General features: G+C 33.7%; 1 protein-coding gene across 4 annotated transcripts in view; it reads right to left on the reverse strand.

The window, feature by feature from the left end:
- The window catches only part of LOC106461270 (supervillin-like), a 150,000-nt gene that overhangs the window by 75,251 nt on the left and 48,234 nt on the right, over positions 1-26,515 (reverse strand). For all 4 annotated transcript variants that reach the window (XM_022388138.1, XM_022388137.1, XM_022388136.1 and 1 more), the window contains exons 3-7: positions 25,475-25,514; positions 21,758-22,354; positions 20,840-20,892; positions 17,059-17,219; positions 16,379-16,541 (exon numbers count right to left, since the gene is read on the reverse strand). In XM_022388138.1, coding sequence (XP_022243846.1) covers positions 16,379-16,541; positions 17,059-17,219; positions 20,840-20,892; positions 21,758-22,354; positions 25,475-25,514 — 1,014 coding nt within the window. The remainder of the gene's footprint in view (positions 1-16,378; positions 16,542-17,058; positions 17,220-20,839; positions 20,893-21,757; positions 22,355-25,474; positions 25,515-26,515) is intronic.

A 26,515-nucleotide genomic window follows, 5' to 3' on the forward strand; every position in this document is an offset into this window, starting at 1 on the left:
CAGCGCCTTGGTCTATTGCAACTGAAACAGTGCAATGCGATGGGAAGTGTAATTGGTCTGCCCATTTCTGTATGTATTCGTAAGCACCTTTTCCCAAAGATTCAGCAACCCCCCCCCCCTTTTTTTTTTTTTTTTTTTACAAGGATGGTATGAGGGATTTGATTTAATAAAACTCGGGACCAGTTAAACCAAATAACCGTAAACTAAAACGTAATACAAATATACTTTCTGCAATACTAATTCTACGGATCATGAATCTTAGAATTAAATATTACTTTTAGTCTTATATCTGCTGATTTGTTTGTGGGGTTTAGTTACTGTACGAGTGTTTACATCCATAAACTAAAGTTGGATAGGCCAACATGTGTCGATCAAATGACTGCACGGGCTGTGTTACGTTCCATTAAAATTTGGGCAAGTTATCGCAGCTTGGTAATAAATTAAATTTGGAGTTCTGACGTTTTACTTAAGTGTATCCATGTTTGTTTGTTTTTTACACGTAGTAATCTGCGACAAGCAGAAATCATTATGGCGGTGTACAATTACTGAAATAAAAAATGGCGTATAGACTGAAGTGCGTATATCTCTGAAACACACTTTGGCTTCATACACCATTTTAATTAACCCTTTGACCCTCACACGTCTAACTGGTGCTTATCAACCTCAAATTTCATAATGGACACATAAATTGCTATCCAAAAAATATACATCTTCTTTCTATCATATTTTTAACCACATCTAACTTCGTAAAATACAGATCTTCTAAACATGGAGAGAAATTTACTATAAGACACACAACAACTTTCAGCTTCTGGACAGCGAGGTCTTTCTTATAAGACACGACATTTTTCAGCTTCTGTAACAGGGAGAAGACTTTACCGTAAGAAATACAACTTTCTGCTTCTGGACATAGTGTGGACTTTCACAGAAGATGCACAACAACTTTCTGTGTCAAATTAGAGAGAGGACTTTCTTGTGACACACATATCAATTTTAAGCTTCTAGGTGGGAAAAGACTTTCCCATTATACACTACTCTCAGCATATGGACAAAGGGTGACTTTTCCATAAGACACACAACAACTTTGAGCTTCTAGGTGGAAGAAGACTTTCCCCATAAGATGTATGCAATATGTCACATTTTTATCAGTTGCTTACAGATATTTCAGAATGTAACAGGAGTTTCGTTTACACCCGTTCCTCACAAGATGTTAGGTCAGGGTTTGTAAACGATAACAGACACTAATTGAATAAGTAGATGTGGAGTTTTACAGCCGTGTGTCAGTGAATAAAATAAATAAATACACCCATATTATACAAGTGTTTTCAGTTTTTTTAGTGCCAAAATAGGTCAGTTAACATTTAAGAAAAAGAGACAGGAAACTTTTAGAAATCCCCTTGATAAGACAAAAAAAAGTTCGTCAGAATTGGTATATGTTTTTTCATTATGGTTCTTAGCTCATTCACATAGAAAATGGAAATATGAAACTCATGTACATATGTGTGTATGTATATATATATGTGTGTGTGTGTTTGTATGTATGTATGTATGTATGTATATATACACACACACACACACACATACTAACACTGTTTGTTTGTTGTTATGCACAAAGCTACATATTGAGCCACATGTGGTGTGCCTAGAGCAGGTATCGAAACCCGATTCTTAACGTTATAAGCCATCAGACTTACCAATGAGCTATAAGACTGAAAATTACAAGAGTTCACAAGAGTATGCTTGTAAGACAGTCAATTGTTGAAAAAATAATCTTTACCTTTCACAAGTTTTATACATTTATTTAGAAATGCGACATACATTCGAAACATCCAGCTGTATGAACAACCCCCTTTTTTTGTTCTGAAGAACTAATTACACATTTGCCAACGTGACAATTTCAATATATACAGAGAGATACGTGGTATTGTATTTCACTAGTTCTGGTTTTTAACGAGGCCACGTAGAATAAGTCAGTCTCTTCAAGTGTCCCAAACAAACTAGTGCAGAGAGGGCGCTACATAAGTGTTCTTTTTACTATAACCACAGAGTAGTAGCACAATGCACGAACACCACAGGATTTAAGTTAAAGTGTTTGTAAAAGTGATAAGGAAAAGATAATTATTGTCATCTTGAATCTGACATTGGTAGTATTCAGCCTTTTAATAATAGACTATATTATGTTGGATTAATACAAATACTGCGTCATATACATATACCGTTTTTACCACATTTTTCGTCACTGATGAAAAACTTGATAATTAAATAAAATTCACTCGTTAGTTTATGGTGTTTAGCTGTAAGTGATTGATTACATTTGAATCTCTCTTAAACGGCTTTATTAGTGTTCTGTTTGCATGTATTACCAAGTTAGCAGTAGTTAACAGAATTACTTTTTCTTTCCGAGTACGTGCCGAATTGTGGAGCTGGAGATCTGTGATTTGCGTCCCATTTCTGCACAGAACTCTCGTATAGCTTTGCGCAAAATCCAACAAACGAGCAATTTCATCCAAGTCTTAAATTCAAGAAATTATATTAATAGCTAATAAAGTACCACGTGATAAAAACAAATAAAAAATCCTGCATTAGCATTCTGTGTAACTCCCACGTTATAGTTTGTAACTATATGCATTTTGCTGGAATTCAGTGGGATGAAGGGGGGGGGGTCATACGATAGGTCCTGTGTAATCAACTATGTGCATGTAAAAACATAATGTCTATCTAATGCACTACGGGTTATGAATTATGTGAACAGCAAGAACAAAGAGTTCTTATTCTTTTCTAAGTCGGTCTATGTGGAAACAGTAAGAAAATTGTAATTGTTATTATTATGATTAATACCACAAAACAGAGTTCTGTCATTAATTTTGTCTGTCTGTACATTTGTTTGCAGGCAGTAAAAAATTAGTATTTTTAATTAATGCTATAAAACAAAGTTTCATAATAATTAGTCCTTTCATTATGCCAACTGGGCTGGCGGGGAAAAAGTTAATGTTTTGTTAATAATCCGATAGGACAGACAGTGAAAATTAAGTATGGCTTTACAAAAAAAAAAAAAACGCAGTCATGGTTGTGTGACTAGTTCGGTTTCTAATTCTTTGTGTTCGAGCGCTAAAAACAAGCTAACGTTTTGACAACGATTGTAACGAGAAATTATGAGATCTGCCTTGTCTTGAGGCTACTTATTAGTATTCGTTCGTATTCTCTTGATAACTATATTTTATACTAAATGTACAAAGAGAAATCCTTCTTGTTGTTAAACATTGTTAATTAATACGGAAGCCTACTGTATATTAGTGTTGCACATACAAATCAGGGAATAATGTGACAATCAAAGCGGGTACATAGTATTGATGGAATGACGTGTATCAGAACGACATTTTGAAATTGTTTGGCATTTCGTAGGTAGTTTGATGCCACTGTAAAGCCACCACAGTAGCTTATGGTAAGTCTGAGGGCTCTCACCCCTAACAACCGGGTTTTAATACTCGTGGCGGGCATAGTACATAAAGCCCACCGTGTACCTTTGCGCTTAACAACAAACAAACAAGTTACTGTAAAGTGATCGCTTTTAGGAAGGGTATGTAACGGTTTTTTCTACTCAAAATAATCATATACTCAGATAATAAATATGTGCTGAGATCAGAGTTTTAGAATTTCTAAGATGGGATATCTGTTGCATTTAACGGCAGTGAAAAAAAAAGGTTTAAAGATCAATAGGGACCTTCCAGAAAGAGACCCGCAACGAGTCTTAAACAAGCAGTGGTAAGTAAAGTGCGATGTCTTGTAACAGGTAAGAATCCACGAACACAAAGTTGAGTGGCAAATGTCTTTCGCATGCCACGGACAAACGGTATTAACATAATGAAGAAGGATCTCCATCTGGATAAGCGACAAAAGTCACGTGTACATATCCCTCCAACAGTCGCATATCTCAAGCAGCTGGATAATAAAACGGGTATTCATGCTATTCTATTTTGAAGGCATATCGGTCCAGTCGCAGGATACAGTGCCTACGGATTTCTGTACTATCGGATTGCTGAAACGAGCATTGGGAAAATGTTGTCATCTTACACTATATGGATTATGAAAAACATGCAGGGAGGAATGTGTGCTTTGAATATGGCATCCTTAAGATAGAGCTTTTGACAATGAAAACTACACTACAAAGCTATTGTCAAGATGAACGGCCGTTAGTTACAGCATGACCGGTCGTAACGACATGGACTGTAGCGACGTGGGAATGCTCCAAAATCATTTTAACACAACTTACCCAACTTCAACATTTTAGGCCTATATTCTATAGCTAAAAATTTTATCGATACGTTTTAATCCTCTAGAACTGGAGTACAGTACTCCTGATATATATCAACGACCTATAACTCCAGACAGATATAATTTTACGCAAGTCCTATATTTCGCCTTGACATTTTTTCCATTGGTACTTTAAAATCTCGGAAGTAACTTACCTTTGATACTGTATGGTGATCTTATACAAACAAACAGGATCATAACCCTTTACAACTGACACTAAACTTGACCTTGGATTTATCTATTATATATACAAAGCACAAAAATCTGTGTCTGTCTGTTTGTCCGTTATCTAACTACTACTAGGTGGCTGAGCCAATATCAACTAAACTTTGCGGGACGATAGTTTGGAAGAAGGGGCATGTTAATGAGGGTTCACAATCCTCTCTACCCCAATATTGCTGTTAATGATCATTTATTATTTTTGACGTAAGTTAACGTTAAATACATTTATAAATGGTGTCACTTTATATTAAATTTTCTATAAATACATACACACAGTGTGGGGGGAGGGCACACAAATGTATTGTATATCTCAGACTGCGCTTGACTCTCTAGGAATGCAATAAAAAAATGGCCGCCACTACTGCTGTAATACATAAACCCAGCCGAAGTTTCTATTCTCACACCTACCATAAAGCTGATATGAAGAGCTGTTTTTTAGTTTATACCAACTTCCAACTTTGACCCGTGACCTTTCAACTTCACCCCGTAAGACATTGCTGCAGCCAATGACCATCTATTAATTAATCACGTAAAACGCTGTGGAAGGACATTAAGAACTGGGTGTTGAAAGCGGGTAACAGAGGCATCCCTACCGCCACCAATTTGGCTACTACCTTTTCCTACAAAGTCACCCTGACCATCGCACAGTGATTAACACGTTTTGAGCATAAACATATCGAGTTCTTAAAGTTTACCCAAAACATTCGGTGAGGTGAAAGTTAGGATTTTTGTGTTATTTATCATAGCATCCACCCTTACACTTTTTAAAGTTCATAACCCGGACAAAGGACGGATACCTCAGCTTGTAGAGAATAAAACAAAATTCTGTACAAGTAAGCTTGACCCTCTACCAGTTACTCGAGTTTATGTACGTTAACACACACAATACTTCATCAACTATAAACGGCCGCTGAATATCTTGGTAGTATTCGCTATGAATCTTTAATGTCAATCAAAACTAAATATTGAAACAACCATAAACAAACACGGAACTGAGCCAGTTGTTGCTACAGAATAACTTACAGTAGAAACTTGTTAAATTTTTCCCCACATTTACTGAAACACTTAAATAATTAAGGTACAAAGTAACAATGTATTGCTAACTGTTAATAACAGGCAGATACTACTGTAAATAACATGTTTACCAAGTTTGAGGCCACTGTAGGTCAAGATTCTTCAAGAGACACTTTTTTTAAAACAAAATTGAAAAAATTATAAGGCAGTTCGAAAAGATGTTGTTAAACCTACAACACGTCTATCAACAATATATCTGAGCCTCATTCATTACCAAAAGCTTTCCAAAGGCAATCGTCAAAGAACTATTCATAAAACCAAATGCCTATACTAGCTAAAGCGCCACCTATCGCATGATTTACTTATTTTTTATTGAAAGTAATCTATATGTGTGTGCTAAGTTTAAGATTAATGAGAATACCGCAAGAATGTGGCCACAATGAATGACATCAGGCATAGTGGGAGGGGTGAATAAGTCAGGATACTCAATACACACAGTATCCACCTAGTAACTAAATCAAAACAAAGCTGCAACTAATGTAATGCGGGGTCATATTCTGTGGCCAGTTTGTAGAGACCGTTGTAGAAACCACAATACTCGCATTTCAACATCCCCTTCCCCCCTTTTTTCTTTTTCTCTTTTTTGTTAGCCACAAAAAAAATATTACACCATCACTTAGTGGTGAAATTTGTTTTTAAAAATGTTATTCAGCTTTACAGTTCTAGTGAAGTTAAAGTAAAACAAGTTCGGGAAAAAAGGGGGACATCGAACTTATATATATTTTGACGTCGTTAATTCAACGATGTGCTATTGCATGCGCAAACATACGCATTTATATCCTGATATGCGCGCCACTGGTGGTACAGTTAAGACAACGCGTGATTATTTTTAGCTGAATGACTTCATCTGGATTTAAGCGGAACCCCACCAGCGTGTGTGTGTAATACAACGCATCATAAGACCAAAAAGTCTAAACGAGTCGCTTACGTCGTGTACGGTTGGAAGTACGTACATAACACTCAAACGTTAAGCAGAACTTACCACAATGCACGCCCTAGTTGTCATAGCTTACATTAGAGTTTGTGTATTTTTGGAATAAGTATGGACCACGTAACCATTTTTATGATTACGACACAAATGTTGTGTTTATTGCATGTCGTGTTCACAACGGTGTGCCGAAGTCAGTTGAAATGTTTATCAAGACAAGTCCTATTCAACATAATCAAGCATTTTACAAGTCTTTAATTATTATTATTTTATAAAATTACGCACAAAAATACTACCTTCAAACTGGAATGCTGTATCGACTTTGGTTTGAAAAACGTTACAAAATTATATATTCATTGTCACAGATTCAATGTTCCTTCGAAACACAATAACGGAACTAGTTTCTTTTTATAAAGACACACGCACACAGAAACGCCATAAAGATTCAAATGTTTGTAACACGTTTTCCTCTTTTATTCTCCACTCTTACAGGCTTATCCTGGTTATTTTTTAAATAATTTACAAGTTTAAAATTTGCAAAGTCATCTAAGATGTAAAAGTGTACTGGATATGTAGGTAAAGCTTAAAGCCCATTTTGTTTCCCATTTCTTCTTCCTATAAAGCGAACCAAATTTTCTGTTCAATCTACGACGTCCATCAAGTCCAAGGCAGAATAGGCACGTAAACATCCTTACACTTATTTCTTTTTGTTTACGTGTAACGAGGATATATAAACGACATGTGTCAATTCATCTTTCTCTCGCCAGGTTCAAGATACCAAATACTGTATCACGGTAAATTTCTTTTCGCACAAACTGGTGTCCAATTTTGGTTTCTTCGTCAAAACTTGTTTTGTTTCGGACGTTAAGCTTCTAAACTTGTGGACAATGAATGTGTCTTACAGAAAATATTACAGCGTCTTCTTTCGTGTTATAATGAATGTGTCTTACAGAAAATATTACAGCGTCTTCTTAGGTGTTATAATGAATGTGTCTTACAGAAAATATTACAGCGTCTTCTTACGTGTTATAATGAATGTGTCTTACAGAAAATATTACAGCGTCTTCTTAGGTATTATAATGAATGTGTCTTACAGAAAATATTACAGCGTCTTCTTACGTGTTATAATGAATGTGTTTTACAGAAAATATTACAGCGTCTTCTTAGGTGTTATAATGGATATGTCTTACAGAAAATATTACAGCGTCTTCTTAGGTGTTATAATGAATGTGTCTTACAGAAAATATTACAGCGTCTTCTTAGGTGTTATAATGAATGTGTCTTACAGAAAATATTACAGCGTCTTCTTAGGTGTTATAATGAATGTGTCTTACAGAAAATATTACAGCGTCTTCTTACGTGTTATAATGAATGTGTCTTACAGAAAATATTACAGCGTCTTCTTACGTGTTATAATGAATGTGTCTTACAGAAAATATTACAGCGTCTTCTTACGTGTTATAATAAAGCAGGTAGTTTGAAAGTTCACTATCAAACAACTGTTTGTTTCGGACGTTAAGCTTCTAAACTTGTGAACAATGGATGTGTCTTACAGAAAATATTACAGCGTCTTCTTACGTGTTATAATAAAGCAGGTAGTTTGAAAGTTCACTATCAAACAACTGTTTGTTTCGGGTATTCATGCAAAAGTTACACAAGGGATATATGTGCTAGCTGTTCCCACTTTTGGACTGGTAGACTATAGAGAAAGCAGCTAGTCACCAGCACCCGCCGCCAACTTTTGCGATACCCTAATTAAAAAGTAGGATTTGACTGTCACAAAAGGCCACAAAGTGTGGAGCGCGATTTTGGGGTAATAAAACAAAATGTGATCCCTACATTCCGTAGTGCGGTTAGCTACGCATTAGACCACAACCGGCTTCATGAATTAACACAAATCGAATCACAAACTACTTTGTAAAGTACATTACAAAACAAACGTTTTCGATCGCAATTATGTTACAGTTTGTCTTAATAGCAACTACGCCTAAAACATTTCACATGAATGCCACATATAGATACTGAAGTATTCAATGGCTAGAAAAATGTCTATATTCGCCGTGTTCGCCGCTGCGATCAAACTCAACATCACAGCGTTATAAGCACAAGCTTACCGATGAGCCGTCAAGGAGCAAAAATAAATTATGTGCATGTATGATACATAAAAAATAACCACTTAACGTTGTCAAGGTTTCTAGATCACACTTGGTAGGTTACTTCTGAAGTAGGAATAGCTAGATACGAGAACACAGCGAGTTAGTGGTCAGTTAAACTTCTAGCACAGATTGGTCTAAAAAGGTTAAAAAAGGGCAGTAATTATCTCAAATATTGATCAGTTTTAACTATCGATTCTTATTTAGTCAAACAAAAAATAATAATCTCTCAGTTCAAAATCAGGACGGTGAATAAATAAAAAAATCGTTATCTACAATCGTGACAGCTTGTATTACTGAGACCACAATCAGTCACGACCAAATCGTGAATTATAATATCAGAAAAAAACAATACTTTCGACGCTTAGATTCCACACAGACTGATGACTCACGCTTTACGTCCTCCAAATCTCTTTAAAATAAATAAGTGGAACTTGTAATCTTGATCTTTCAACTTTAAAACTACTTTTTCCCCAGATTTTGAAGTTTATAAACTTCAACGTGATATGGCACAGCAAACTGACTACACCACAGCCTTGATCGTTAGACCCCTACATACACGTCAAGTACAACTCAAGAGTCATGTATGAAAATATTACCTAACTTTTTAATTAAAAAAAAAACTATTAGAGGGCACTAAATGCTTTTCCTACATTCCAACTACTGACGAAATGGTTATAATGCCATGTGCTCGTTAAGTAAACGCTAAGATAACAGTTATCTATTAATTAAAATTCATACGGTCGTTGATGTGGTTATCATATATATTTAAACACCAATAACGCTATCTTAGTTACTGTAAGGGAAAGTCTACGGAACACGGAATAATAGTGACAAACCATACGATAATGCCCAGTTAATATCCGATATCTCAAGTACAATGAGGATGATTTAAAGTACACGTGTTACTATTATACTGACAAACTGCAACAATGTCAATCTAACACGTAGGAACAAGTTATAGTGACAAATTACAAAACTGACAATCTAATTACATATTTATTATCACAACACAGCACTTATGGTTTGATATATACGCTATCACATGGCGACGGATTAGATTGACATGCTATACCAAATCGATAAACATACGTCTTATTAGGCAAGCCGAGCACTAACTACTGCTACTAACATCACATGCCTCCTCCCCGATGGCTTGGTGGAAAGTGTGAGGATTTGTAACGCTAAAAATCGGGTTTCGATACTCGAAGTGGGCTCAGTACAGATAGCTCATTGTATAGCTTTGTACTAACAAACAAACAATATGCTGTATCTAATTCAAACTTTTGGTTCTGTACTATCAAGTGTGAGGGTTTATAACGCTAAAAATCGGGTTTCGATACTCGAAGTGGGCTCAGTATAGCTTTGTACTAACAAACAAACAACATGCTGTATCTAATTCAAAATTTTGGTTCTGTACTATCAATAAAACTGTCTCCACAAGATACAGTTTTAAAACAACTGGAGTTTCTCAACAAGTAACCATCCAAGTTTCGTAAAGATAATCAAAAATCAAATATGATCGACCACACTAGCTTCTTTAAACGTATCTACGATCTACCACGGTAGGCTTAGGTTTAACGAGAAATGCCATAATAACGAAACAGAGGAGGAAAAGTACTCGTTTTTAAACAAGAATGTTGGAAAAACCGGATTTTAAAACGGAAAATCTTTGTGAGTAATCACGAGTTCTATACAAAACAAAAATAAATAGATTATGTTTTACTGCATACGTTTCTTGCATTAAGTTGTGAAATCCAATATTATGAAAAGAGCGACGAAAAGGTGTATAAATCAGGTTCTTTGTAACAGGCTCCGTAGTATCTAAACACATCGATATTTATTGAATAACATCTGTACAACACAGCTACATTGAAAATACACGGTTACTACACAAGTGACATGTCTTCACCATTTTGTACAAGCGCCAATGAATTCGAAAACCCGAACTACGTTTACTTTTGTATATTTTAAAGATGTATAATTAATGCGCTGGGTTTGGTTTGTTTTGAATTTTGCGCAAAGCTACACGAGGGCTATCTGCGCTAGCCGTCCCTAATTTTGCAATAAATGAGTAGAGGGAAGGCAGCTAGTATTCACTCCCACCGCCAACTCTTGGGCTACTCTTTTATCAACGAATAGTGTGGATTGACCGTCACATTATAAAGCCCCCACGGCTGAAAGGATGGGCATGTTTGGTGGGACGGGGATTCGAACCCGCGACCTTCAGATAGCGTGTCAAGCGCCCTAACCACCAGGCTATGTCGGGCCTAATACGCTGGGTGTTTATAAGAAAATTACGGATACGCAAATCAGTAATTAATAATAAACAGGCGTTCGCATGGTGTCGAATTTGTCTTACAGAGATTTAGGTAATGTTACAACTAATAAGATTAGCTATACTAGTCAGAAAATATCAATCAATCTGTATTAACACAGACGAAGATATCGGTTACTCACCAAAATCTTCAAACCATAATGCGGCAGGGCGCTGCCTTAACTTACAGGAAACCCGCCTTAAAGAATTTCCAGAGGAGCTGAACTGTACAGATACACTTAATGTCTGGTCACCATCAAGCAGTGGGGTAAGAAAGAAGGCTCTTATCAACTGTACTGCCGTGCCGGGGGAATTATAATATTCAGTTTCATATCAACTTTCACCCACCAAAGACCACCACACGAAATTATAAAAAGAAAAACGGGCTGACACGGTCTTGTCGGCTAACAAAAGGAAGTCTGTGCTCTTTTCGCTGGACGTGCAGAGGAGTAAGGATGAAAGTACACCACAAGGAAGTGATATGTATGGTTAACCGAGTAAACTACGCCAGAAACTCCCAATCTTCCTCCAGCTTGATGCACAAGAAGATGTTACACGTAATACTGCTGTTGCAAGATGACATACATTGCTATTTTGAGTTCAAGCTGACTTAGAACTTTCTCTTCTACTCTTGTCCCGTCTCTCGTGAGACTGGATTAGCGCCAAAGGTTTTCTCAATATTTTTTTCCTTTTATTATTTTTTTTCGAGAAATAGGGTAAACTTTCAAGTACTCGCCCACCTTCAGTACAATATTCTTGCGGGTGACGGAGGTCAGTTTTCCGCATCGTTAAACACGGACATCAATTTGATAGTTACTTTTAGTAACAATGTTTTCTCTGTTGTGGTAGAATGGATTACACGGAGTTACACCACACCTGACAGCTGTCTATCGCCAAAGTTTTCATCTCTAGATAACTATAACTCAGTATCGTTTCTTTGCACAATATCCTTCAATAATAAGTATAATACAAAGTAAAGCGTCAAAGTTTAAGTGCTTGGCTTAAACACGTGTTTTGTAATGTGTTTACTGCAGTAAATCAAATTTAGAGAACATTAGCGCTTCATGCACGTCGACAACGGGAGAAAATATGAGTTTTACAACAATATAAACACAGATCACGGAACCCCTTTCAACGAGTTCAGCCTTTCGTAAGACCTTATTATTCATCATGCACGCGCGCGCGCTCACACACACACAGCTCAAAATTAGTGTTCTTATGGAATGTGCGAGGGAGCTGGAGATTCTTAAATTGATAATCACAAATGCAGAAATGATCCTTCGCATCTGGACAAAAAATAATAAAAAAAATCAAATAATAAACCTTTTTTTATATTTTCTATACAGCCACGATACTGTCTACCGCTAGAAAAAAAGGCCAGCTTTTTTAAATGCCACAGAAAAAAAATTGCAGTATAAAGGGCAAAACAAAAAAATCTAATAGGCCAAACAGATTAATTACTTAAAAAATTTCTTTAACAGTTAAAAACAAAACAAAAAACGTTATCTTTTGGGTTACTTTATCTGCATACGAAAGGGGTGGAAACTACTGGTGTCACTTTTAGGCGCTTGTGAAAAATTTGAAAAATAATCAGCACTGCTATACTTTTCTGATGCTTTTAGATAACGAGATCAAAACAACGAGGATTTCAATTCACTTGACCCACGGAAGTAAGTTTTTCGAAAGGTTGTTGTTGTTTTCTTAGCTCAAAGCAACATAATGGCTATCTGCATTTTGTCCACCGTGCAGAATCGAACTTGTAATTTTAGCGTTATAAGTGCGTAAACTTATCGCTGAGGCATTGGGGACCTTTTGAACGGAATAAATGTACAAAGATAATTCAAGCGCCGTCAGAATTTTAAAGAAATATAAACATATGATAAAATATCTGCAGTCAATCATAACCTCGTGATTACTTTCCAAAGTTGGGTCGCTGAATGGAACGCGCACGAAACACTTCAATATAAAACAGTGTTGTGTTTTTTGGGGGACAAGTACAGTGTACATATTTAGAGAGTTATATACGATGTTCTATATTTGGGAGTTTGACACAAAGTTTTGCATTTTCGGGGCGTAATCAAAAGGCTTGGGGACAAAGAAAGCTGACCTCAAATGGGTTTCGCAATTAATTTGGGGCCCCACGCTAAGGCGTAATTTGCGTATTAGTGTTGATTCGGCCTGACTAAAAATGTATCACAAAAACTTCAATTTCAGTCCCTCCGCCTGGTGTTATCTCACAGCACTTCTAAACTAGAAACCATGAAGTTTGTTTGTTTCAGAATTTCTTACAAAGTTACAAAAGGGCTATCTACATATAACCGTCCCTAATTTTGGACTAATAGAAAAAAGCAGTGGTTCCAAGCCTGTGGTATGCGTAACCTTGGAAGTTAGTCAACAACATCTGCAACCAAACCATGATGTTTATTGGTCAAAATTGTCTTAATCTCGACTGAAATGAACTAATAACAATTAAAAACATTCGACCAATCCTAAGGTTGGATGCAAAACTCGATATCATTTTAGTACCTAACAAACCATGTATACAAGAATTATTTCACTCGAGTTTAGCACCGATTTTGCTTTACGGCTGAAAAACTATCCTTACTGAAAACTACCAGCTGGAAATTTTAAACCAGAAGTCTTTGAGAGTCTACCAACAGTAAACTACACAATACGTGAACAAATGGATATAATATGCGCTGGCATGGCCTATCTATATAATTCTTGAAATGATGGAAAATGTGTCGAATAGTGTTTAATTAACTCTTTTTACTTTCTTTCAGCCAGTAAACGCATCCAATCCACACAATAAAATTTCTCTATTATTCTCTTTATATAAACACATATATTTGTGTGTGTTTAAAGATATGACTGACAGACAGTCGGATATAGATATTATTAGTGTGTGTAATCAACAGTTGAATACTGCAGTTTCAAATATATCAAAGCCTGTATTGTGGCGTGTTTTACACACAAGGCTGCCTTGTGAGTTAAGGATGTTAATGATAACCTTATGTAGGGATTCAATACCTTAACTAGGTGAATGTAAAATGGATTAACAAACGATATTTTGGGCATTGTGTCCTCTGTAAAATGTGCTACCACTACGTTGGTATCTGCAGCAAAATACCCTAATACAGCATATACTAGTTTATGTGTCTAATTTTTCAAGAGATAGAAGCCAAAAAGATGAAAATCCCAGACTACAACATAGTTCGTGCTTTCCCAAGAGATGGGATAAAAAATATTGTGACTTAGGGTTCCTAATATATAGGTTTTTAGAACTTCTTGAGTAGTGTACATATTTCTAAACAAGTTACTAACAAAGCTGATGGGTTTCAATAGGAGGTGGGACCAAATCATTCTGACTCAGCATCAGTCTTACGATGTTTCAAGAAACATGTTTCTACTGCTACTGACATCAATAAAGTACGTGCCACTGGTTGCTAAGTAACAAAAACTAAGTATAAATGCAACGTTTTTTTTGTTCTGTTAGAAGGTAAAACCGTTTATGTGGAACATATAAGGTTGCTAGGAGAAAAAACCCGACATGATTAAACAACTTCCCATATTATCTTTCGCTGCCTTTCTATTAATCAAAACTTAGTGATAAAAGGGGCAACATATACCAGTGAAAAACGTTACAGAATTCGCATGGACTACTTATACCTACATAATTAGTTGCTCTCAAGTTATCCTTACGAATGACCTTATCTCTCTTAATCTTATCACCTCTCACTCAATAAAAACACATACTGCAAGATTTTTTTTTTTTTATCTAATAGCTATTTAGAGGCTTACAGTCCCTGGCACGTTTTACTGGGTAATGAGTCATCAGTGTAATCGATTTAGAGCTTTAAGTTCTTAGGTGATGAACGATATTGCATTTCTGATGCTTTCAGCAGACTAAGACTAAACAAAACGTTTCACACCATAATGACACGTTTGTTCGTTTTTACATTCCATAACACTTGGAGTGTGTATCTAATTCTTTAAAAAATTATTTCAGTATAAACTTAACGTAATGCATAATCCATTACAAATATACGCTGTTTCTGCAATGTTATGCATTACCAAGTCATCTTCACCGGTCTAATACGATGTATCTAATACACTGCCCAGTATATCTCGACCCATTACAAAGTGTCTTATTTTTTTTAGAAAAAGTAATGCATCGTCCATCATTTTGAAATTCAAAACGAGAGTTTTATTACACATGTCCTAATCATATTTAATAGACGTACTGGGTTAAATTAATTTTATAATTTGTGTAACGGCGGAAACAGTAGAAAAAATCGTTTAGACAAAACAAAAAATAGACGAAAAGTAAAGAATTTGATATGAAGACAATTCGCATGTGTCAAATATTCAGTGGAATTCTAAATTCTGATAATTTGGTTTTAATTTTGCAATTTAAGTAAAAATACGTAATACAATTTATCGCTGGAGAATCCTCGTTATTTTACTCTCTAAATCTCATTCTTCTTAGATAGGCATTAAATTAAGAAATTTTCTAAACCGTGCTAGCTTTTGTAATCATTCAATCTTACATCAAAGCGTATTTTATTTTAGTAAACCAATTGTAGTAGGTAGCCTACGCCATCTATTGGTCAGAGTTAATACAATGAAGGACACACAATAAATAACAACTATATTAAAATTCATTTCTTCTAATACTCAAATAACGAAGCGAATAATTTTAAACATGGAAATTCTTAAACTTTTTCTTTAAACTAACTAAATATGTGAACGTTTCTGTATGCCCATTTAAAATGTAAAATTTGGTATGTCATGAATAGCACTAATAAAAGTTTTTCTTAACAATGTGTACTTTTACTTGGTTTTTCTCTAAATCTCACAGTTATTTATCACTTATAACTGACAAATACTTTTTTTGGTAAATACACGAAAAATAACAAGATAACTAAAACTTCAAACTTTTCTAACTTGCAAAAAAAAATGTATAGTTTTAGCAAAGATAACAAATCCAACATTTAACATACCCAAAAACTTACTAATACCTTTAACAACAATAAACAACTCTTGTCTAGCCTAATTCCTCTAGACTAAAAAAAAAAAAATCTTGACTCAAGAAAATCGCACAACTTTAGTGTGCTATGTTAGTTTAATGTATTCAACATGATGAAAATAATATCTGAGCTACAGCAGAGTTAAACAAATACATATAAGGGTCTTATTACAAATAATTTGAAACCACAGTTATTTTTAAAGAGTAAATCTCAATGGCTTCACAAGACTAATTGAAAAGATGCTTGTGCAAGTTATTAGAATTTTGTTTGTTTTAATATTTTGACTTTTAAATTACCTTAAAAAACTGGGGGAAAGAAAAGAAAAGAACCGAGGAACACTCACCACATGTATCTGATGCTACATGTGGATGTTCTTCAACTAAAGATGCTCTGTTCAAGTTGGACTTCCTTTTGTAACTTTTGTCTTTGACTTTTTCCTTTGCTAAGCCTGCTTCAGAACATTCTTCACTTTCTGTGTTTTTGGCATGACTTTCTTCTGTAGTTATCTATGAAAAACAAAAATACATGATGTTCCCACAAGCTGTGTTTGAAATGTTTCAGCAAAAAATTAAAAATGTACTTCTAATGTATACCATGTGGTGGTGAAGAAGAATTTAACCACATTTGAATAATGTTCATTTACCAAACTATTTAATAGCAAGATCAATCTCATTTAATGTAATATCAGTCAAATTATTTAATTTATGACACATTGTAAGTGGACAAAATATTTTAGACTCCAACCATTAGTTTGAAATACATAGCAGAACATTTTCTTAATTAAAAAAAAAAAAGGATTAGGTTGGACAACAAATCACAGAAAACATTTATCTTCCTTTAGTAAATTCGAATTTTAACTCTGCTGGACTAGGAGTAAGAGGAGAAAATGCTCTTCATAACAAAAAGCTCATCCTAGTTAGAATAATGTTTGCATGTTTTAAGGCAAACCAAGAAGCTATGAATATCACAGTTTATCAATTAATACATATCTGGCTATTTAGAAAAACAGTAAAAAAATCTTACTTGTTCATGGTCCTTTTCTCTAACATTCTCAGTATAATCCTTAGCAACTGGTGATGTGTCACTTCTGAAATTACTGGGAGAAGCACAAGTTTCAAATTCAGAAGATGAGAGAGGAGCTGCAGGTGCTTTACTTCGAAAACTTTCCTTCTTCTGAAGTCCATCTAAAAACCCAACATAAAAATAATGGATAACACAAAACAGACAGATTCAAACCAAACCCTAACTTATAAACTATCTATAACATACTTTTCATTACTTCAAACAAAGCTAATACAAACCAAACTATTAACTAGTAAATAGTCAGCTGATATTTTTTGTTGTCAAGAGATAAAATACCTTGTATTAGCAAACAAACAAACAAAAATAGATCATAATGTCAACTATTTTACAGACTAATTTCAGGTCAGTATTTATATATGACTTAACAGTAGTCAAAATAATCTAAGATGGAATATTTGAAAAAAAAGTCTATTTCAACTCGTATATTAAGATAATTCTTCTGAGAGAGATCACAAGTTGATGTCTAAGTTCTCTAAGAATAGTTTTACTTAAGTTTTCCCATGAAGTGTTCTTAAAAATGTGAAAAAGTGCATTAAAACAATGGAAAAAAAAAGTACCCAGATGTGAATTAGGTCCTACACAGTGATCTTGGATGCTAGAAAATATAATGAAAGTCAATAGCTTGTTTATTTGATATTACCTTTTCACTGCTCAGATTTGGACCTTATTATTACCAGCCATAATATAGGCAAAGACAAAAATCACGTTAGGTGCCTGTAACTCTTTCAATACAGAGTCAGTCAATGTGACTACATCATAACTATTTTGTGCTTGTTATAGTTTTCATGCTATAACTTTTAAATTAATAAGCAAATGTTAATGAACTTTGGCAGATTATCAATAAACATTACAATGCTTTCATAAGCAAGATATCTAATTTTTTTATTAAGTCGTAAGGTTTTTAAAGCAATGTTTCACTTATGCCTTTTTTTTCTTTTCACATCTTGCCTATCTATCATGCAAAGTAATTTTAATTTTAAGACTAAAAATACTTTTATGCATTAGAAAATTTTTAAATTTCAATTGCAAAATCTTAATAATGTCTGGATAGTTATTGTGAAAAAACTTTATATTTTATCTGTCATTTTCAGTAATTAATCTCTGTACGGGTTCGGTGGATTTGAACGATCTCGCAACCACCATAAAAATTAGGAAATAAACAAATATTATGCCACTTTCATTCTAGAATGAACACAAATTATAACATAAAACATAAATGTTTAGATAAAATAGCTTAAATCTCATAACATTATACATATTTATAATTTTTATTATATTGACCTTTCACCCATGCCTGGCTAACAGTACAGAAGTTACAATGACGTGGCTCACATGCACTCATGGTACTGTATCAAAATAACATAAAACTGACCTTTGGTCTGTACAAAGTAACTTGTCTTGGCTGTGTTTTAGTCAACTAGTATTTTGTAAAATACAGTCACATTTCAATCATTATACATTATATACGAATACAGATTATTGCTGTTTAGAAATAAGTTCTTAAACTTATTTTTCTTAAGACATAGAACAGTAAATAAAGGAGTAAAGCAAACAGTTATCTCTTCTAGTTATGACCTTCATACTCGGTTGCTGCTTGAGGTAGGTTGCTAAGCCTTTAAAAATTTTGCACGTGGCGGATATGAAACAAAATATTTGTTTTTTAGGTTTTATATATATATACATTTGAATAACTAAAAAATCATAAGTTACAACACCAATACCATAGAATTCAACTATAATTTTTCAAGCTCAGTATAGAAACTATAGACTTAATATTTTGACTTCACAACCATCTAATTTGAACCAGTGCTGCATTCAACATACCACGTGACACACAAAAATCGATGTTTATCTGTTTTTTTTTTAATATTTACTTTCAAATTAAGAAATTGAGTAATGTATAGTTCTAAAATTTGAATTATAATCTACACTTTGATACCAAACTTATTGACATAAATTCATGAAATAGTAGTTCGATAAAATTTTGAATGCGAATCAACAAACGAGATTTTATGGCCTTTCATTTATGACCCATCTTGAAAGGGGTTAATATCAAAAATGAGCCATGCAAAGCTGGATTCCATATTGACCATACAAAATTTCTGAATCTTAATGCCCTCCATTTTGTTTGCAGGACATGGGTGTTCGTGAGTTGTACATTGCCATGATGTTGTCAACAGGAAGTCTCAGGAGGTGGATTAGATGTGCCCTTTTTTTCTTTATTATTGATCAGAAAGTTTTAAAGTACTTCTCTTCAGAGTTTGAACTGCCAAACATTTCACATTTATTTTCTGTGTTTATTTTACTGTCAAAGACTGATGTAGAAATCTGCTGAAAATAAAGCAACAAATCACTGTTTGTGTCGTCGAGATACGATACTCTTGAGAGCAACAAAGCACGCATACAGAAATAAGCCGACTTGACCCCTGCTCCAATGACACGATGTGGAATTTATCACTTATGTATCCTACAGTGTTTACAATGAGAATTCCCAAGAGTAATAAGATTGCATGCTGAATCTGTGAAAATGATTATACAGTACATGGTTTGGAGCCAATCCAGTAAACATCACAATTGTTTGAATATTGGTCATTCTTCTGGTGGGATGTTTGGAATTTAACAGTATACCATACAGGCATACAAAGATAACTGCCCACTTTATTGAGTGCCCGTACAGAGAACAAGACTAAAGACACTGCCCTTAATCTGGTATATCAAGGTGCACATTATTGCAAGATTTGTTTTGGTTACAAATAGTAGAAAAAAGAAAGAGACTGAAAAGGTTTGCCCTTAACAACATGGTGCCCATTAATCGAGGTTCTACTGTACAACATTATTTGCATTAGCAGCCATAAACTAATAACTCAATGGTACAAGTCAACTTTGAATAAACTTAATCTAAAGAGGAAGATTTCTAAAACTGAAGAAAATTTTAAGTATCCAAATCTGCAGTGCCAATTTTTCTTTAAGTTTACATTTGTTGTTAAAAAAATCATTATGCTTTGCAATTGAGCCTAAGGTAACACATCTAAAAATTAGTAACAAATGCAATTTTGTTAATAAGCTGAAAAGTTACTTCTGAAGTTCACCAAACAAAAAAAGAACTTTCTATTCTGGTTTAATCAGATATTACTAGTTGAAAAATAATGAACACCATAAATATTATTTTTTTTTTAAAACCCTTATAGTCAACTGTTAGACTAAAATCATTAGACTAAGTGAAACATTTCTTTGCATTTTATAATTTTTTTTCAAGGAAATATGTAAAAAGTATGGAACATGTTTTTAAGCACAGGGAATGAACCTTGGATTCAGAGTCTGAGCATGCTACCAACAGACCACACCTGACGCTACAAAACAAAGAAAAAATAAGAACATTTCAGGACAAAGAGTGGAACAATAATCATTACTCTGTATGTCACTTTCCTCTAAATCACATAATCTCACCAAGGTAATGATAACATTGTTTTATCACGTTTCGTCCAACAAATTTGAACTTATTTTTCACATTGTAGGCTCTCTGTTAACAACTATTAAAATCAATCCAATGTTGATATTAATCATTACATGCAAATACTCTTCAATCTTTTCATCCAAAATCTCAAATTTGAATTAGCTCCATTTGCTAGTTTCTGAAAGAAATTAAATTATACACAGAGAAGACATAACAATAACTGTTAGGCAGGATTAATGAAAAGTATATATTATAATTTAAACTTACCAATCTTTCCTCCTGAGCTTTCAAATAATGAAGAATTTGCTTCTGCTCTTAATCTAAAAAAAAATTAACACAATCCAAAAAATTATTATAAAAGATGAAAACAGTATTCAAACATTTCTTACGAGAATTGGAGATTTATTAAATGTTTTTTACCCCGAATATCCTTTACTAATTCAGGTTCTTTGTGTTAGTAATATACTTCTTTTACTGAATTATGAAATTAAAATATGCATTTTCCTTTTTTTTTAATTTAATAAAAACATTATTTTATCTACTGAATTGTTTCATTATAAAATGTATACTAGGAACAAAATGCACAAAATGACATGAGGTCACTGAATTCTAAACAAAGAAGAATGTGGGATGATTTGGTTAACCCTGTATTGTGAAAACCTTAGAAACAGAGGAGATGGCTTGAGCTAGCTGCACTGAAATATCAAAGTATTTGAGAGAGGGTATGTCAATAAACATTAGTTAAAACCTGTTTGCAAAAACTGGGTGCAAACAGTCCAAACTTTCCTAATAACAATAGCTTGAACTTAAAAAATACAGAGAGAGATATTTTACTCATGTTATTAAGTATATTCCTATGTGGGTTTAGGTATATAATTAGTTAAAATGAGGCTGATAATAAAAAAAAGATGTGCCAACAAAGTCTCAGGAAAAAAATTAAGAAGTTTTGTTAAAGAAGTTCATGATACATTTCAATTTTTTACAAATAGTTGTATTGCATGTCCTTTCCTATCTAACTCAAGCTTTTTTGTTTTTTTATATGAAGAATAATGTTTGTTTGCTTTACATAAACATCTACCCAACTGACTTATAAACAATGATGTTTGTTTGCTTTACATAAGCTATCTACCCAACTGATGTATGAACAATGATGTTTTTTCTATATAAACTATCTACCCAACTGACCTAGAAGCTCTTGTGGAGCGAATCTTATCACCACCACGCACATTTCCACTCTCCCTTTTTAAGTTTGGAGGCTGGGAATTTGCTGTAACATCTTCAGAGCCAGAAGAATCCCTTGTGATGAAGCGTCTTCTAGTAGAGGATTGGCTATTAGGAACTATTATGTTTTGAGCACAGGAATTAGGTTGAGATTCTGCAATCTTTGATACTGATGATGAAACATCCTCTGTGTTCCTACTGGATTTTTTATCTTCCTTGTTTTGCGAGTTATCAGATTTTTTCTTTGATCGCCGTTGTGAGTACCTCATGTATGAAGGCTCTTCACCAATTGTTATAAGTTCATCTTCAGATGACCTTTCACTGTATCTTTTAGCTATCTGACGACGACGTTCTTCTTTATACATGAGCACACGTTCCTTCTGTACGTTATCCGACACAGATTCATCTGACCTTTTTGCTCCAGCAATACCAATAACCGAAGAAAACCCAACTGGACGTAAGAACCCATCTGAGTCTCGCAGAGATGAGATCCCTGCTCCTATATAATCTCGACCAACTGGTTGGGATCTTAGAGGCCTTCGGGCTGTTTCTGTCATAGCTCTTTTGATTCAAGAAAAAATAAAGTTGAAAATTATATTAATTATAAATTAAGTGGTGCTGCATAAACATGTTTTTCAAACACTGTTGTTTTTGATGTATGAAAACACTGAATATCATTCATGTGCCCAGAATTTACTTTTTATATCATTTTGGTACATTGTCAATAAAATATCCTTTATTTTATCAAAGGACAAAAAATATATGTAATTTTGATACAATATATCGTTTGTTTGTTTGTAATTAAGCACAAAGCTACACAATGGGTTATCTGTGCTCTGCCCACCACGGGTATCAAAACCCAGATTCTAGCGTAGTAAGTCCGCAGACATACCGCTGTGCCACTGGGGGGGGGGGGGGGCATATATCGTTAAAATAACTTCAGTACAACACAAATTAAAAGGTACAACATGTGGAAGTTCACTTGTCATAACTATTCATATAATATAGGTAAAACCACAAGAATCAAGTCCATTGAGACTTGAGTTTGTAGTTTTACAAGTCAAAACTGTGTCAAAGCCAAAACAACATAGTGGCCAGAAGTATAGTACACTCTATCCCATCTACAATTATAAATCTGAAAAAAAAAATTAAAATAGCTCCTACTTTTAGATATAAAAAAAAGAGGCACTCCATGTTATCTGCAGCAAAATTTATAACCTTATTGAACTTGAAGCAGAAGCTAAATGTAATTTTGACTAGTACATTAAGATTCAAAATGAGCATAAAGAAGAGACAGAGAAACAAACAAGGACAGAACCCCTAACTTTCAACGCTCTATTATTGACATAAAATCCTAATCTTAGCCTTGGCTACATTCTTGGTGTCAAACTTACTTCCAACAAGTTGAAAGATATGAACTGATTTTCTCACCTGTTCAAATTCATCAAATAATGTTCACACTATAAATAGATCTTGTTTAGTTTCAAGCACTTATGTAATGAGTTGTTTCCAAATGACTTTAAAACAATATTTTTAAGAAATTCTATGTAAAAATAATTAAACTTCATCCAAAACTTCATTTAAAACTCCTACTAAGTTTTCTTTTTTTTTAGCAATTAAAATTTTTAATTTGCTAACACACACTTTACAGCAGTACCTAAATATCCACAGGGGATACTTCACAAATATAAAGATATAAAAAAATATATTTAACCCTACAATTACCAATGGGGTCAACTGGCTTTTTCAACAAATATTTCTGAACTATTTATGCACAAAATTGCTTATGTATCCATTAATTTGTTGATTACAGGTCCCAAATAAAATATGATGCACAAACACAAATTTAAACAAAAGGTCCATCAATATTGTACTAATTACTAATTGGGTCCCCTATGTATTTTACAGAGAAAACTCAGTTTCACCCAATATTTGTAGTCAGGTTTTTACAATGAGAGTTGTAACAGATAAAGAATTACTAAATATGATGCAAGATATGGATCCTACCTATAGTGAATGATATAAAAAAAAAGTCAGTAATTGGAGAGTTAAACCATTTTAAAATTGTATCAAAAAATATTTATCATCATATTCAAATCTCTAGCATACACAGCTTGTAAGACTGGTACAGGAAACCTTGTCTCAATTCTGTTCCATTACTACTATTGTTACGTGTACAGCACATACGGATGGCACAAGAAATCTCAACTAAAGTCTGTTCTCTTACCACTCTTGTCACATGTACAGCTAGCTCTTAAGACTGGCACAAGAACAACTGAAAGATGTTTCCTTACTACTGTTGTCAGATGTACAGTCATAAGGCTGACACAAGAAACCTTATCTAAGAACTGTTTCTTCCCGTATTATTATTGTCAGACATACAGTTTGTAAGGCTGGAACAAGAAATCACAACTGAAGACAGTTCCCTAACCACTATTGTCAGACATACAGTTCATAAGTCTGGAACAAGAGACCATGTCTCAATTCTGTTCCATTACTACTATTGTTGCATGTACAGCTCATAAGGAAGAAACATCAACTGAAGTCTGTCCCTTACTACTATTGTCAGACATACAGTTCATAAGTCTGGAACATGAGACCGTGTCTCAATTCTGTTCCATTACTACTATTGTTGCATGTACAGCTCATAAGGATGAAACAAGAAACATCAACTAAAGTCTGTCCCTTACTACTATTGTCAGACCATTAAATATTATCACAAGTGAATATCTATCTATCTCAGACAAAATAAATAAATAAAAATGAAAACTGAGAATAGTCATGAAACTTGTGTTTTCAGCATTTAATTCTTGGATATTTTTGAATGTAAAATAATGGATTAAATGGAATGGGTAACTAACAATACAATTTTATATGAGGTCATGAGTCATGTTTCACTCCAGTCTTGCAGGTGACTATGAGACCAACATGAGTGGACTATGAAAATGTGCATTAGATATCATATTCAGCCAGTATCTATTAACAAAATAATAACATTTTTATAATATAACTTAGAAAGATGGGCAATTAAAAATTCAGATTACTAGTTACAATAACTATATTAGGTAGTATATAGATGAATATAAAGATTAATGATGTAGAAAAACAAATCAGCTTATTTCCTAAAAAGAAAATGATTGTTTTTTAACATTAAACAGTTTGTTTAAATTTATAGATCAATGTTGGAAATCTGCAGTGATTCATCATGTAATATTTTAACCCAAGAATGCAAAAAAAAGAAAAAAGTAACCATCCAATTCCTTATAAACTGCCTGTGAGATTCTGAAAACATATTTTTGAAGTCCAGAAGAAGGTCCTCTGCTCTGTATAGATAGTTACACATAGTTAAAGCTTCAGCTATACCTGATATCTCGTAACATTCAACTTCTATCAGTAGCAATATAATTTATATTTTGGACCAATCATGTCTGCATTATTATATATTCAACCAAGCTCTAAGAATTGAAATTAATTATTAATGTTTTTTTATACTCTACACTTTCCAAACTGGCCTCAAACCTTCCTATGTTTCTAGAAAACACGAGATTATTTTACTTGAGATAAAATACAGGATAGCAAAAGAACACAAGAAATAGTCAACCACCTATATATCTTATGTTTTACATAGATCAATCAAATCTCTAAAAAAATAGATTTGCTGACAATATTCAAAGCACATACCTTTCTGTGGTTGATGAAGGAATCAAAGTAGAAGGAAAAGCTAGATTAAAGAATTAAAAATAAAACCATAATTTTCTTCTGTATTAGTATCCAAATTTGTCTCAACTATGCAACTACATGTATAAACAGGCACAAAGAAAAATTCATGACATTTTTATACATTTTTATTTCACAATGAATTTTTAAATATCTACTATGTTATTGATACAGCTAGTAAAATATGAATACTCTTTATAATACTTGTGTAACACCCAAGTACTACCTCTTACACAAGTATGCAGATAGTGTAAACACTCTTTATAGTACTAGTGTAACATCCAAGTACTACCTCTTACAGAACTATGCAGACAGTGTAAATACTTTATAATACTAGTGTAACACCCAGGTACTACCCCTTACACAACTATGCAGACAGTTTAAACACTCTTTATAATACTAGTGTAACACTCAAATACTAAACTGTTACATAACTATGCTGACAGTGCAAATGCTCGTTATAATACTAGTAAAACATCCTAATGTTACCAAATTAAACTATATTGACAAATTGTGAAAGCTGTTTATGATACTAGTGTAACATCCTAATATTACTACATTAAGCATCTATACTGATAAAGTGTAAATGTCCTTTATGATACTAGTGTAACATCCTAATATTACCATATGAAGAATTTATGCAGACACAGTGTGAATTCTCATTATAATACTAGTGTAACATCCTAATATTACCATATGAAGAATTTATGCAGACACAGTGTAAATGCTCTTTATAATATAGTGTAACATCCTAATATTACCATATGAAGAATTATGCACAGTGTGAATGCCCTTTATAATACTAGTGTAACATCCTAATATTACCATATGAAGAATTTATGCAGACAGTGTGAATGCCCTTTATAATACTAGTGTAACATCCTAATATTACCATATGAAGAATTTATGCAGACACAGTGTGAATGCCCTTTATAATACTAGTGTAACATCCTAATATTACCATATGAAGAATTTATGCAGACACAGTGTGAATGCTCATTATAA

The sequence above is a fragment of the Limulus polyphemus genome, unplaced genomic scaffold (genome assembly GCF_000517525.1).
Source record: "Limulus polyphemus unplaced genomic scaffold, Limulus_polyphemus-2.1.2 Scaffold925, whole genome shotgun sequence".
Lineage (NCBI taxonomy): Eukaryota > Metazoa > Arthropoda > Merostomata > Xiphosura > Limulidae > Limulus > Limulus polyphemus.